General features: G+C 47.0%; 1 protein-coding gene and 1 long non-coding RNA gene across 2 annotated transcripts in view; both read right to left on the bottom strand.

Annotated features, from left to right (window-relative positions):
• Window positions 1-16,273, bottom strand: part of LOC110383390 (leucine-rich repeat serine/threonine-protein kinase 1) — a 50,283-nt gene that overhangs the window by 11,336 nt on the left and 22,674 nt on the right. The window contains exons 27-34 of the mRNA XM_064042800.1: window positions 9,285-9,457; window positions 7,892-8,095; window positions 5,871-6,038; window positions 5,725-5,823; window positions 5,579-5,677; window positions 5,433-5,531; window positions 4,995-5,261; window positions 3,853-3,993 (exon numbers count right to left, since the gene is read on the bottom strand). Coding sequence (XP_063898870.1) covers window positions 3,853-3,993; window positions 4,995-5,261; window positions 5,433-5,531; window positions 5,579-5,677; window positions 5,725-5,823; window positions 5,871-6,038; window positions 7,892-8,095; window positions 9,285-9,457 — 1,250 coding nt within the window. The remainder of the gene's footprint in view (window positions 1-3,852; window positions 3,994-4,994; window positions 5,262-5,432; window positions 5,532-5,578; window positions 5,678-5,724; window positions 5,824-5,870; window positions 6,039-7,891; window positions 8,096-9,284; window positions 9,458-16,273) is intronic.
• On the bottom strand, window positions 10,168-11,855 carry LOC135119147 (uncharacterized). The gene is made up of 3 exons (XR_010278003.1): window positions 11,751-11,855; window positions 10,809-10,927; window positions 10,168-10,185 (listed from the first exon to the last, which is right to left on the bottom strand). It is a non-coding gene; the product is annotated as an uncharacterized LOC135119147 (long non-coding RNA).

Raw genomic sequence — 16,273 nt, 5'->3', positions numbered from 1 at the left:
GCAAGCTACTTGCACCGTGTATATGTTACCTTAAGATCCCGATACACGACGCGTCTCGCATGCAGGTACTCTAGCGCCCGCGCCACTTGTAGCGCGAGTGATGCATGCGCTGTGTGATGCATGTAACCTGCGCATGTGCCTCAACATGCGCAAGCTACTTGCACCGTGTATATGTTACCTTAAGATCCCGATACACGACGCGTCTCGCATGCAGGTACTCTAGCGCCCGCGCCACTTGTAGCGCGAGTGATGCATGCGCTGTGTGATGCATGTAACCTGCGCATGTGCCTCAACATGCGCAAGCTACTTGCACCGTGTATATGTTACCTTAAGATCCCGATACACGACGCGTCTCGCATGCAGGTACTCTAGCGCCCGCGCCACTTGTAGCGCAAGTGATGCATGCGCTGTGTGATGCATGTAACCTGCGCATGTGCCTCAACATGCGCAAGCTACTTGCACCGTGTATATGTTACCTTAAGATCCCGATACACGACGCGTCTCGCATGCAGGTACTCTAGCGCCCGCGCCACTTGCAGCGCGAGTGATGCATGCGCTGTGTGATGCATGTAACCTGCGCATGTGCCTCAACATGCGCAAGCTACTTGCACCGTGTATATGTTACCTTAAGATCCCGATACACGACGCGTCTCGCATGCAGGTACTCTAGCGCCCGCGCCACTTGTAGCGCGAGTGATGCATGCGCTGTGTGATGCATGTAACCTGCGCATGTGCCTCAACATGCGCAAGCTACTTGCACCGTGTATATGTTACCTTAAGATCCCGATACACGACGCGTCTCGCATGCAGGTACTCTAGCGCCCGCGCCACTTGTAGCGCGAGTGATGCATGCGCTGTGTGATGCATGTAACCTGCGCATGTGCCTCAACATGCGCAAGCTACTTGCACCGTGTATATGTTACCTTAAGATCCCGATACACGACGCGTCTCGCATGCAGGTACTCTAGCGCCCGCGCCACTTGTAGCGCAAGTGATGCATGCGCTGTGTGATGCATGTAACCTGCGCATGTGCCTCAACATGCGCAAGCTACTTGCACCGTGTATATGTTACCTTAAGATCCCGATACACGACGCGTCTCGCATGCAGGTACTCTAGCGCCCGCGCCACTTGCAGCGCGAGTGATGCATGCGCTGTGTGATGCATGTAACCTGCGCATGTGCCTCAACATGCGCAAGCTACTTGCACCGTGTATATGTTACCTTAAGATCCCGATACACGACGCGTCTCGCATGCAGGTACTCTAGCGCCCGCGCCACTTGCAGCGCGAGTGATGCATGCGCTGTGTGATGCATGTAACCTGCGCATGTGCCTCAACATGCGCAAGCTACTTGCACCGTGTATATGTCAAATCAAATCAAATCAAATCAAAAGTCATTTATTCAAACTTGGCTGCAAAACAGCACTTTTCGAACGTCAAAAAATAAATTTACAAAAGACAGCCCCCAAAACGCCCACCCTTCACCACTTCCTATGTGTTTTTGCTGGGAAGAAGAAGTGGCGCAACAAACTCCCCAGCAACACGTCTGTCTGTTAGGTTAGAAGAACCTTAAACATTGTTTGATATGTACATTTGTATACAATTTAATTTGTATATTACATTAGAGGACAATACAGTAAAATAATTTATACACCACATGCTAGCTAGCACTCACCCTACATACCTTTACTAACTCAAGCATTGAATATGTTTGATGAACAGAAAATTATAGCCTCCAATTATTTACACTTAATAGTATATCAGGGAGTACCCACCTACATGTGCTATTCTTTTGTAAACTAGTAAATTAGTAAAATAGACCGCTCAGCCAGAACATATGTAAAATAAAAAGAGTTTACAAATAAAAACAAAAAAAAAACTTATATATAGTCAGTAAGACGACCTGGCACCACAAGCAGCACCCGTTCACGAGCATAACGCGAGGATCAGCCATCGCCCCCCTCGCACATTTTTGAGGGAGGGAGGCAACCCGACCGCCGACGCTACCGCAAGCAGTGCCGTCTAAGGGAGCATGACGTACTCACTGCTACACAACTCAATATCAAGATTAAATTATCAGTTCCCGCTAAGTAGTATTTTTTACTAAAATCCATAACAGAAAATTAATACAAAGAATGTATCTTGTCAATAATGTAAAAACATTAAAAAATAATAATTAAATAATAAATAAAAATAAAATAAATGTCAAGAAATTGAATGGGAGAAATTTAAATTATCTAAATAATATAGCTAATATAGCTGTCTTGCGTTCATCATGGCGACCAAATATTTTTATCATTCAAATAATCATTGATGGTGTAATATGCCTTTTTTATAAGAACAGCCTTAATTTGTTCTTTGAATTTATTAAACGGCAGTTCTTGTAAGTTCAAAGGAAGCTTATTATAAAAACGAATACCTAAACCCAGGAATGTGTCATGCACTTTATGAAGCCGGTGATAGGGTACACACAGTTTATGCTTATTTCTAGTATTAATGCTATGGACTTCACTTTTTTTGGTATATAAATGTAGGTTCTGTCTAATATACATAATGTTGGCAAAGATGAACTGTGATGCTACAGTGAGAATACCAATTTCTTTAAACAACTCTCTGAGGGAAGTTCTGGTACCTAACTTGTATATTGCACGAATAGCACGTTTTTGTATAATAAATATATTCTCTATATCAGCGGCTTTGCCCCACAACAAAATACCGTAGGACATGACGCAGTGAAAATAGCTGAAATACACTAATCGCGCAGTGTCGACGTCAGTGAACTGTCTAACTTTTCTGACGGCATAGGCAGCAGAACTAAGCCTTCCCGCGAGGCTAGAAATATGTGAACCCCACTGAAGTTTTGTATCAACTGTTATACCCAAAAACACGGTAGATGCAACGGTTTGAAGAACCTCGTTGTTTAGGATAACATTAGGACCTAGGTTTTTTACATTAGGCAAAGTGAACTTAATGCATTTTGTTTTTTTAGCATTTAGTACTAAATTGTTTGTTGTAAACCAGTGCGTAACTGTTGAGAGTGCACTGTTTACGTCGTCAAATTGCTCTCTATTTCTGTCAACTTTGAAGATAAGAGATGTGTCATCTGCAAATAATACAACATCGCAGATATTTTTGAGGTGGTAAGGTAAATCATTAATGTACACTAAGAATAAGAATGGACCTAATATTGAGCCTTGTGGCACACCTAGCTGAACTGGAAGGCCCGATGATTTAGCACCATTTACATCTACACATTGCAATCTATGTTGGAGATACGATTCTATTACGTTTAGAGCTCCGTTTTGGACTCCGTAACAGCGTAATTTGCGTAAAAGTGTATCGTGATGGACGCAATCAAAAGCTTTGGAAAGGTCACAGAAGACCCCAATAGCATTTTGAGAATTTTCCCATGCATTATAAATGTGTTTTAAAAGGGCAACACCAGCATCAGTGGTTGAACGACCTTTTGTAAAGCCATATTGTTCTGTATGAAGGAGGCTATTTACATTGAAATATCGTAGCAGCTGCTTGAGTATCAACTTTTCAAAAATTTTACTAAACGCAGGTAAGATGGAAATAGGTCTGAAATTAGTAATGTCCGTCTTATTTCCTGATTTAAATAGAGGTATGACTTTACTGTGTTTCATAAGGTCAGGAAAAACACCAGTGTCAATGCACTTGTTGAATGTAATCGCAAGGTAGGGAGCAATAACGTCAATTATATTACCTAACAGCTTGATGGAAATATCCCAAAAATCACCCGTATTTTTTAATTTAAGAGTTTTAAAAACATTTAGTACATCAATTGGAGTAACGTGTTCAAAACTAAACAAAGAATAATAAAATATGTTACCTTAAGATCCCGATACACGACGCGTCTCGCATGCAGGTACTCTAGCGCCCGCGCCACTTGCAGCGCGAGTGCTCGCGCCACTGTGACGCGCAGGCGGGCGCCGCACTCGCGGTAGCTGCGGAGCACGCTGTCTAGTGCTCCCTGGAGAACAAATATACATTAACATTAAAATAATAATATTGGACACCACGAAGCCGAAAATCGATCTCAGTGGCGTGCACTTGGCCTGTATCCAGCAGTGGACTGCGATAGGCTGATGATGATGATGATGATTGGACACCACATACACAAACAAAAACACAATAAAAGACTAGGCGAATACACACATTGCAGATATAGTTTTCGACAAGCATTTTCTCGTCAAAAACAATTATTGTGCGAGTCAGAAACTATTAATAACTTGGAATTCTTTCCTAATATTCCATATTTTATCAATGACAATCAAGGAGTAACATGTGGAATGCTAGTAAAGAATTGAGTATTCTGAGTAATTATGTAAAAAAGAAAATATAAAAGATAAAGGATAAAGATAAAGATAAAATATAAAAGATAAAGATCAAGATAAAGGATAAAAGATCAAGATAATAAATAAAAGATTCGGGCTCGTACCAAGCAGAAAAATATTTTCACCAAAGCGTATGTCTTGATGACACTTACGGGGAGGGTGACAATCTTTAACACACTTAATGGATTGGGTGAAGTACATGGAATCAATTTTTGATGACACGCATGGATGTAGCAACTATATAGAGTGACACGCGCGGATTCATCGAGTAAGTTAGGTGTCACAAGTATACCAAGTGGATTTGGTGACATTCGTGGGCATATCGAATACGTTGGGTAACATATTGATAAAATTGGGTGACACTCTTAAGTATATCAAATGGGTTAGGTGACACTCGTGGGCAAATCGAGTAGGTTAGGTGACATATTGAGAAGCTCGGGTGACATTCGTGCCTATATCGGATGGCTTACATAATACTCTTGAAAAATAAAGTTTTAATTCTATACTCTTGAGTAAATCGAATGGGTTAGATAACACCCATGAATATACGAACATTTTAGCTGATTTAGGTTAAATAACACTCCTGAAAATAACAAGCAGTATCGGGTGACACTATTAAGTTCAGGGTGACACTCACAGCAGGAGCCAGTGCCAGCAGCAGCGCGAGCGGAGCAGCGCAGACAGCCAGCAGCGGCACCACGTGCTGGTGCTTCAGCTGGCTGAGGATCGACAGCTCCTCGCAGTAGTATCGGGTGACACTATTAAGTTCAGGGTGACACTCACAGCAGGAGCCAGTGCCAGCAGCAGCGCGAGCGGAGCAGCGCAGACAGCCAGCAGCGGCACCACGTGCTGGTGCTTCAGCTGGCTGAGGATCGACAGCTCCTCGCAGTAGTATCGGGTGACACTATTAAGTTCAGGGTGACACTCACAGCAGGAGCCAGTGCCAGCAGCAGCGCGAGCGGAGCAGCGCAGACAGCCAGCAGCGGCACCACGTGCTGGTGCTTCAGCTGGCTGAGGATCGACAGCTCCTCGCAGTAGTATCGGGTGACACTATTAAGTTCAGGGTGACACTCACAGCAGGAGCCAGTGCCAGCAGCAGCGCGAGCGGAGCAGCGCAGACAGCCAGCAGCGGCACCACGTGCTGGTGCTTCAGCTGGCTGAGGATCGACAGCTCCTCGCAGTAGTATCGGGTGACACTATTAAGTTCAGGGTGACACTCACAGCAGGAGCCAGTGCCAGCAGCAGCGCGAGCGGAGCAGCGCAGACAGCCAGCAGCGGCACCACGTGCTGGTGCTTCAGCTGGCTGAGGATCGACAGCTCCTCGCAGTAGTATCGGGTGACACTATTAAGTTCAGGGTGACACTCACAGCAGGAGCCAGTGCCAGCAGCAGCGCGAGCGGAGCAGCGCAGACAGCCAGCAGCGGCACCACGTGCTGGTGCTTCAGCTGGCTGAGGATCGACAGCTCCTCGCAGTAGTATCGGGTGACACTATTAAGTTCAGGGTGACACTCACAGCAGGAGCCAGTGCCAGCAGCAGCGCGAGCGGAGCAGCGCAGACAGCCAGCAGCGGCACCACGTGCTGGTGCTTCAGCTGGCTGAGGATCGACAGCTCCTGGCGTAGTCCGCAGTATGCGCGGCAAGCTGCTGCAGTCGGTTCACGTTCCCAGCGGGATAACGCTGCCTGGAATAGAAAAATATACATAAAGCTGGGAGCTTCCATTGAACATCTTAAGCAGTCGTTATGGGTAGTCAGAAGCCAGCAAGACTGACACCAGTCTTACCAAGGAGTATTGGGTTTTGAGGGTTACTGAGAAGTGGAAGTCAGATAGGCAGTCGCTCCCTGTAAAACACCGGTACTCAGCTGCAACCGGTTAGATTGGTAGCCGACCCCAACATAGTTGAGAAAAGGCTCGGCAGATGATGATATAGCTGGTTGCTTTAGATCCAAGAAAGGAGGAAGGATAGCTGAGATGCCATAAGGTCTATAATAAGGGTATAAATCACTATCACTCCACAATCCTTAGGAGATTTTGCGTTATGATATATAGCTATACCTTATTCACGGAGCCATGAGCCAATTGGTAAACAAACCATAAAAAGGGTTCTTTATAAGTCACGATTGAAGTAATGATCATATTTTATAAAAATAACTACGGAAGTAATACACTGACAACATTAGAAATGATATTTTAGAACGATGTCTGTAGAACTTATGAAATCCTTCAGACTTATTTGGAATAAAATATAATAAATGCCGTAAATTATTTTCTTAATTTTAATGAAATATGTATTACATCGTTTACATGTAAAACAACCTAGAAAACTTGACTGTCAAACATAGAACCATACTAAATTGTAACCCACAGATACTGCGAACATGTTATAGTAAAAATGTGACGTATTGTCATCGGTCGGGTTATACCCGCCATCTTGAAAAAGTGTCATTCTTTGTTTACATTTTGGCTCACGGCTCGGTGAATAGGGTATAGTGATTTTGTTCTCCGTGATATATACAGAATAATGTAAAATTGGTAAAGAAAAACCAAACAAATGATGGATGTATTGCCTGAAAGATGACAGGAGGACATGAGTGAGAATCAGTATGACGAGTGACAGGGAGAAATGGAAGCGAAAAATATAGAGCCAACCTCAAATGAAATTTGATACAGGGCATGAAGAAGAAAATGCATATAAACAACCTCACCCTTTTTTTTTAGCGACGTTAAAAATCATCAAATGCATGACTAATTTATAAGTAGAATATAGTGAAACCATTTTAGGGTTCCGTAGCCAAAATGGCAAAAACGGAACCCTTATAGTTTCGTCATGTCCGTCTGCCCGTCTGTCACAGCCGATTTACTCGGAAACTATAAGTACTACAGTGATGAAATTTGATGGGAATATGTGTTGTATGAACCGCTACAAAAATATGACACTAAATAGTAAAAAAAAGAATTGGGGGTGGGGCCCCCCATACATGTAACTGAGGGATGAAATTTTTTTTTTCGATGTACATACCCGTGTGGGGTATCAATGGAAAGGTCTTTTAAAATGATATAAAGTTTTCTAAAAAACATTTTTCTTAAAGTGAACGGTTTTTGAGATATCAGCTCTCAAAGTCGTAAAAAGTATGTCCCCCCCCCTCTATTTTTATAACTACGGGGTATAAAATTCTAAAAAAAATAGAGGTGATGCATGCTAATTAACTCTTTCAACGATTTTTGGTTTGATCAAAGTATCTCTTATAGTTTTTGAGATAGGTTGATTTAACTGTAATTTACGGAACCCTTCGTGCACGAGTCCGACTCGCACTTGGCCGGTTTTTTGTTATTGTATTTACCATCATAATGTACCTATATTCTAGCAAATAAATTAATTTCATTTCATTTCAATGACCCCTCCCGCTGTAGGTTAGCAGCGGTGAGGGAGTGTCAGACTCAAACTGACTAAACACCGTCGTGTTCCGTCGGGGGCCTTTTATGTACCAGGGCGGTTACTCGCGCGAACAACCCGCAGCCCCGGAAACAACCTTACCTTATAAGCATGATGAGCAGCCGCATCACTGCTAGCCGGCGGCGGGACTGGCTGCAAGGCCTTCAGCGCCACGTTAATGGCGGACCCGCCGGGCGGGCGCCACGTAGCAGCTAGCACTGTGCCGAACGCGCCACGGCCCGCCACTGCGCCTCGGGAGATGTGCTCCCAGCGGGCGCGTTTGGATTCTTCTACGTCGAGTAGGAGCTAGAATAGGGATATTTATCATCAGCTTTTTATGCCCATTTTCACCAACAAATACCTAAATTTAGGGATCCCTTAAGAGCATTTACGGAACACTTAATAAGAATTTCATTTTCACCAAAGTTTAGGTGTCCCTTATACATAGTTATTTATGTCAAAATTGGGAGAGTTCTTATTGTAAGTGGCACTTAGATTAAGAGATTGTTGGTGAAAACGAGTATTAAACTTTGGCGAAAACGGGCATTATTGTCCTAATATAGGGTAAAGGCCGCTTCTCATATTGAGAAGAAAATGCTTCCTTTGTAACCCAGGACAACTGATTCAAGAGCCTTGATCATGATTTTGAGTATTAATCACAGCGTGCACGAAAGGCGGATCGAAATATTATTGAATGGAAAGGAAAATAACCAATTTAGATGTTACATTGATAATATCAATATACCATTATTTGTGTATGTAGTAGTTTATTTGTTAAAAAAAAAAATAAAGTGTCAAGATTGTTTTCTTTCACTTAACTGGCTACTCTTTCTAGTCTAGATTTCTCAAAAGTAACGGCATATAATTTTCCAAGGTGAGCTCATATTATTATGTTTATGCTGCCGCTAAAACCATAGCCTCTATAAAATTTTAAATTGTTTGCTCGAAGTCCCGGTGACTTAACAGATAAAGCAACTTTCAAGCATTAATACTATCCTTGTCGACATCATCACAGCCTGAAAACGGTCCACTGTTTTGCCCGTGTGTGTTCACTATGCCCAGCTTCCACTGAACCTAGGCGGGATGACGCTGTCCTCTCCTACTCTACTGTCCATGCTGTGGCTATGCTGTATGTCTGTCCTCTCCTCTCCTACTCTACTGTATGACACTCACAGTATCGGGCGCCACGGCTCCTCGCTGCAGCAGCTGCGCGTGCGTGGGGCACTGCAGGCGCGTGTTGCTGCAGCCCGCTAGGATGCACTGTTCTACTGTCCATGCTGTGGCTATGCTGTATGTCTGTCCTCTCCTCTCCTACTCTACTGTATGACACTCACAGTATCGGGCGCCACGGCTCCTCGCTGCAGCAGCTGCGCGTGCGTGGGGCACTGCAGGCGCGTGTTGCTGCAGCCCGCTAGGATGCACTGTTCTACTGTCCATGCTGTGGCTATGCTGTATGTCTGTCCTCTCCTCTCCTACTCTACTGTATGACACTCACAGTATCGGGCGCCACGGCTCCTCGCTGCAGCAGCTGCGCGTGCGTGGGGCACTGCAGGCGCGTGTTGCTGCAGCCCGCTAGGATGCACTGTTCTACTGTCCATGCTGTGGCTATGCTGTATGTCTGTCCGTCTGGGTTCACTATGCCTTCTACTGAACCTAGGCGGGATGATGCTGAAAGGGAAATAGGACAATATTACTTCTTCTTACAATCTTAAACGGCTCAAAAGATAACTCTTAATAAGGTTATTAGGCCACCAGCGGGGCCCAACAGGGCCAAGGTCTGCCGGGGAAACAGTTACCGCAGCTCTGGTACACACGCGGCCTACGACGGAACACGACGGTGTTTAGTCAGTAAGAGTCTGACACTCCCTCACCGCTGCTAACCCACAGCGGGAGAGGGGGCATTTGATGATTTTTGACGTCGTTAAAAAAAGGTTATTAGGCCACTATCTTATGTACTACATTTACCTCCTTATGTAATTCCATTATGTTCCTTATTTGCCTCCCCATGCACTTCGTTATTTCATTTTTTTTGTACCTCATTATATACTACTCCTTTGTAATCTCCTTATATACTTCCCTATGCAATCTTTATTTACCTTTTAATCTACACTCTTATCTACTTATCCCGTTTTACCCTATACAGTTGAAGACATTTATGTCCATGTTTCTCAAAAAGAATACAATTCATTTAATATGTGAAATACAAGTTCATCTTAAAACTAAATACATACACGAATTATTTACGACAAAAGGTATGGAACCCTCATTATAAAAATACTCAATTTCTTACCATTAGACTCAGCGCCAACGCCACTGTCTCCATCGGAAGTTCTCGACTCCTCAGAGAGTCGCAGCCGCCTCGGTTCAGCCGCTCCTAGCTCTAATCTTCTGAATGCCTGCAATATTATAATAATGTCTTCATGGGATGCCTTTTCTACGTTTGTATGTACTTTCTCAGTATATCTTGGACACCAATGACTGTGTTTCGGATGCCACGTTAAACTGTAGGTCCCGGCTGTCATTGAACATCCTTGGCAGTCGTTACGGGTAGTCAGAAGCCAGTAAGTCTGACACCAGTTTTAAGGGGTATCGGGTTGCCGGGTAACTGGGTTGAGGAGGTCAGATGGAGCAGTCGCTCCTTGTAAAGCACTGGTACTCAGCTGCATCCGGTTAGACTGGAAGCCGACCCCAACGTGATTGGGAAAAAGGCTCGGAGGATGATGATGAGTGGGCTTACCTGTGCTGTGCTTTAAGATGAGAAGTAGAAGGTCGTCATGGTATGGGCATGTAATGAGGAGGGATGATACGCATGCAACAAAGTGTGTGCTAAGTATGAATGTAGATGGATGGAGAGGAAGAGGAAGACCTAAAAAAATTTGATAAATTGCCTGAAAGATGACATGTATTATAGGAAGGGAGTGAGTGTCAGTATGACGAGTGACAGGGGAAAATGGAAGAGGATGACATATTGCGCCGACCACAAATAAAATTGGGAAAAGGCTCGGAGGAGTGAGCTTACCTGAGCTAATTGCGGGTCATGTTCGGGCGGCGGTTGCGGCTGCGGGCGCAGGCACTCGGGACATGGTACTATGCGCGTTATAAGGCAGCGGCCTTCTGAAGTGTGGACGAAACGAGTTCCTGAAAATATAAGGGATATCTAGATAATATGGATGAAATGATTACATATACAATAAATAATTAAAATAGGACAATCGACGATGCTAGAACCAGAGTGATCTAAGTAACATTTTTGGCAAAAATTGTTTTTTATGTTAATTGCATGGAAAAATCATAATTATTTCAGGCCATACTGATCTAGTGAAAGTGAAAACTTACACTTATCACATTTTTTTAAATTTGTGATAAAATTTGTGATAAAAATGGTTATTTTATTATTTAAAACTTACATGAAGTACATATAACTAAAAAATAATAATAAAACGCTCATAGATTTCAAATAATAACGCGTAACGCATTTTCCTTCATTTTCTCAGAAACATACTATTGTGCCCTAGATCACTCTGGTTCCAGCGTCGTCAATCATTAAATAAAGATAGTACATGCGAATAGGCGTGACGACAGGGCTAAAAACGTGAGAAAAAAATATATGTGCCCAATTTACCATGTCCATGTTCCAATTTTTTTTTATCCATTTACCATGCTTATTGAAGAACCTCTTGGAGAATAAAAAAAAAGCATCTAAACTGCGACCCTTTTCGGGAAGTTTGTAAAAAAACAACTGATTTCCAAAAACATTTGTACACTTTTCGAGTGTTGCCCTCAATTTATCTGGGTTACCATCATCAGATCCTGACTGAATTGATGCCTGTTGGAGCACTGCAGAAATGTGCTCTTTCCAATAAAAAAACACTGTTCACAAATCTTGTAAATATCGCTAGAGACACGAAAAAGCACCGAGCCAAGTTAGAAGTCGTTTAAGGAAGCGGCTAGGCGGACTCACCGAGGGAAGGATACCAGTCTTCTAGCAGCAGATCCACGTGGTCTGACACTAGAGCCAGCACTTTGGCGAGGGTCTCATGATGCTCTGTCTAAGGAAGCGGCTAGGCGGACTCACCGAGGGAAGGATACCAGTCTTCTAGCAGCAGATCCACGTGGTCTGACACTAGAGCCAGCACTTTGGCGAGGGTCTCATGATGCTCTGTCTAAGGAAGCGGCTAGGCGGACTCACCGAGGGAAGGATACCAGTCTTCTAGCAGCAGATCCACGTGGTCTGACACTAGAGCCAGCACTTTGGCGAGGGTCTCATGATGCTCTGTCTAAGGAAGCGGCTAGGCGGACTCACCGAGGGAAGGATACCAGTCTTCTAGCAGCAGATCCACGTGGTCTGACACTAGAGCCAGCACTTTGGCGAGGGTCTCATGATGCTCTGTCTAAGGAAGCGGCTAGGCGGACTCACCGAGGGAAGGATACCAGTCTTCTAGCAGCAGATCCACGTGGTCTGACACTAGAGCCAGCACTTTGGCGAGGGTCTCATGATGCTCTGTCTAAGGAAGCGGCTAGGCGGACTCACCGAGGGAAGGATACCAGTCTTCTAGCAGCAGATCCACGTGGTCTGACACTAGAGCCAGCACTTTGGCGAGGGTCTCATGATGCTCTGTCTAAGGAAGCGGCTAGGCGGACTCACCGAGGGAAGGATACCAGTCTTCTAGCAGCAGATCCACGTGGTCTGACACTAGAGCCAGCACTTTGGCGAGGGTCTCATGATGCTCTGTCTAAGGAAGCGGCTAGGCGGACTCACCGAGGGAAGGATACCAGTCTTCTAGCAGCAGATCCACGTGGTCTGACACTAGAGCCAGCACTTTGGCGAGGGTCTCATGATGCTCTGTCTAAGGAAGCGGCTAGGCGGACTCACCGAGGGAAGGATACCAGTCTTCTAGCAGCAGATCCACGTGGTCTGACACTAGAGCCAGCACTTTGGCGAGGGTCTCATGATGCTCTGTCTAAGGAAGCGGCTAGGCGGACTCACCGAGGGAAGGATACCAGTCTTCTAGCAGCAGATCCACGTGGTCTGACACTAGAGCCAGCACTTTGGCGAGGGTCTCATGATGCTCTGTCTAAGGAAGCGGCTAGGCGGACTCACCGAGGGAAGGATACCAGTCTTCTAGCAGCAGATCCACGTGGTCTGACACTAGAGCCAGCACTTTGGCGAGGGTCTCATGATGCTCTGTCTAAGGAAGCGGCTAGGCGGACTCACCGAGGGAAGGATACCAGTCTTCTAGCAGCAGATCCACGTGGTCTGACACTAGAGCCAGCACTTTGGCGAGGGTCTCATGATGCTCTGTCTAAGGAAGCGGCTAGGCGGACTCACCGAGGGAAGGATACCAGTCTTCTAGCAGCAGATCCACGTGGTCTGACACTAGAGCCAGCACTTTGGCGAGGGTCTCATGATGCTCTGTCTAAGGAAGCGGCTAGGCGGACTCACCGAGGGAAGGATACCAGTCTTCTAGCAGCAGATCCACGTGGTCTGACACTAGAGCCAGCACTTTGGCGAGGGTCTCATGATGCTCTGTCTAAGGAAGCGGCTAGGCGGACTCACCGAGGGAAGGATACCAGTCTTCTAGCAGCAGATCCACGTGGTCTGACACTAGAGCCAGCACTTTGGCGAGGGTCTCATGATGCTCTGTCTAAGGAAGCGGCTAGGCGGACTCACCGAGGGAAGGATACCAGTCTTCTAGCAGCAGATCCACGTGGTCTGACACTAGAGCCAGCACTTTGGCGAGGGTCTCATGATGCTCTGTCTAAGGAAGCGGCTAGGCGGACTCACCGAGGGAAGGATACCAGTCTTCTAGCAGCAGATCCACGTGGTCTGACACTAGAGCCAGCACTTTGGCGAGGGTCTCATGATGCTCTGTCTAAGGAAGCGGCTAGGCGGACTCACCGAGGGAAGGATACCAGTCTTCTAGCAGCAGATCCACGTGGTCTGACACTAGAGCCAGCACTTTGGCGAGGGTCTCATGATGCTCTGTCTAAGGAAGCGGCTAGGCGGACTCACCGAGGGAAGGATACCAGTCTTCTAGCAGCAGATCCACGTGGTCTGACACTAGAGCCAGCACTTTGGCGAGGGTCTCATGATGCTCTGTCTAAGGAAGCGGCTAGGCGGACTCACCGAGGGAAGGATACCAGTCTTCTAGCAGCAGATCCACGTGGTCTGACACTAGAGCCAGCACTTTGGCGAGGGTCTCATGATGCTCTGTCTAAGGAAGCGGCTAGGCGGACTCACCGAGGGAAGGATACCAGTCTTCTAGCAGCAGATCCACGTGGTCTGACACTAGAGCCAGCACTTTGGCGAGGGTCTCATGATGCTCTGTCTAAGGAAGCGGCTAGGCGGACTCACCGAGGGAAGGATACCAGTCTTCTAGCAGCAGATCCACGTGGTCTGACACTAGAGCCAGCACTTTGGCGAGGGTCTCATGATGCTCTGTCTAAGGAAGCGGCTAGGCGGACTCACCGAGGGAAGGATACCAGTCTTCTAGCAGCAGATCCACGTGGTCTGACACTAGAGCCAGCACTTTGGCGAGGGTCTCATGATGCTCTGTCTAAGGAAGCGGCTAGGCGGACTCACCGAGGGAAGGATACCAGTCTTCTAGCAGCAGATCCACGTGGTCTGACACTAGAGCCAGCACTTTGGCGAGGGTCTCATGATGCTCTGTCTAAGGAAGCGGCTAGGCGGACTCACCGAGGGAAGGATACCAGTCTTCTAGCAGCAGATCCACGTGGTCTGACACTAGAGCCAGCACTTTGGCGAGGGTCTCATGATGCTCTGTCTAAGGAAGCGGCTAGGCGGACTCACCGAGGGAAGGATACCAGTCTTCTAGCAGCAGATCCACGTGGTCTGACACTAGAGCCAGCACTTTGGCGAGGGTCTCATGATGCTCTGTCTAAGGAAGCGGCTAGGCGGACTCACCGAGGGAAGGATACCAGTCTTCTAGCAGCAGATCCACGTGGTCTGACACTAGAGCCAGCACTTTGGCGAGGGTCTCATGATGCTCTGTCTAAGGAAGCGGCTAGGCGGACTCACCGAGGGAAGGATACCAGTCTTCTAGCAGCAGATCCACGTGGTCTGACACTAGAGCCAGCACTTTGGCGAGGGTCTCATGATGCTCTGTCTAAGGAAGCGGCTAGGCGGACTCACCGAGGGAAGGATACCAGTCTTCTAGCAGCAGATCCACGTGGTCTGACACTAGAGCCAGCACTTTGGCGAGGGTCTCATGATGCTCTGTCTAAGGAAGCGGCTAGGCGGACTCACCGAGGGAAGGATACCAGTCTTCTAGCAGCAGATCCACGTGGTCTGACACTAGAGCCAGCACTTTGGCGAGGGTCTCATGATGCTCTGTCTAAGGAAGCGGCTAGGCGGACTCACCGAGGGAAGGATACCAGTCTTCTAGCAGCAGATCCACGTGGTCTGACACTAGAGCCAGCACTTTGGCGAGGGTCTCATGATGCTCTGTCTAAGGAAGCGGCTAGGCGGACTCACCGAGGGAAGGATACCAGTCTTCTAGCAGCAGATCCACGTGGTCTGACACTAGAGCCAGCACTTTGGCGAGGGTCTCATGATGCTCTGTCTAAGGAAGCGGCTAGGCGGACTCACCGAGGGAAGGATACCAGTCTTCTAGCAGCAGATCCACGTGGTCTGACACTAGAGCCAGCACTTTGGCGAGGGTCTCATGATGCTCTGTCTAAGGAAGCGGCTAGGCGGACTCACCGAGGGAAGGATACCAGTCTTCTAGCAGCAGATCCACGTGGTCTGACACTAGAGCCAGCACTTTGGCGAGGGTCTCATGATGCTCTGTCTAAGGAAGCGGCTAGGCGGACTCACCGAGGGAAGGATACCAGTCTTCTAGCAGCAGATCCACGTGGTCTGACACTAGAGCCAGCACTTTGGCGAGGGTCTCATGATGCTCTGTCTAAGGAAGCGGCTAGGCGGACTCACCGAGGGAAGGATACCAGTCTTCTAGCAGCAGATCCACGTGGTCTGACACTAGAGCCAGCACTTTGGCGAGGGTCTCATGATGCTCTGTCTAAGGAAGCGGCTAGGCGGACTCACCGAGGGAAGGATACCAGTCTTCTAGCAGCAGATCCACGTGGTCTGACACTAGAGCCAGCACTTTGGCGAGGGTCTCATGATGCTCTGTCTAAGGAAGCGGCTAGGCGGACTCACCGAGGGAAGGATACCAGTCTTCTAGCAGCAGATCCACGTGGTCTGACACTAGAGCCAGCACTTTGGCGAGGGTCTCATGATGCTCTGTCTAAGGAAGCGGCTAGGCGGACTCACCGAGGGAAGGATACCAGTCTTCTAGCAGCAGATCCACGTGGTCTGACACTAGAGCCAGCACTTTGGCGAGGGTCTCATGATGCTCTGTCTAAGGAAGCGGCTAGGCGGACTCACCGAGGGAAGGATACCAGTCTTCTAGCAGCAGATCCACGTGGTCTGACACTAGAGCCAGCACTTTGGCGAGGGTCTCA

The sequence above is a fragment of the Helicoverpa armigera genome, chromosome 30 (genome assembly GCF_030705265.1).
Source record: "Helicoverpa armigera isolate CAAS_96S chromosome 30, ASM3070526v1, whole genome shotgun sequence".
NCBI classification, from domain to species: domain Eukaryota; kingdom Metazoa; phylum Arthropoda; class Insecta; order Lepidoptera; family Noctuidae; genus Helicoverpa; species Helicoverpa armigera.
Note: the sequence above shows the minus strand (reverse complement) of the source record. Positions and strands in the feature narration are given on the sequence as shown.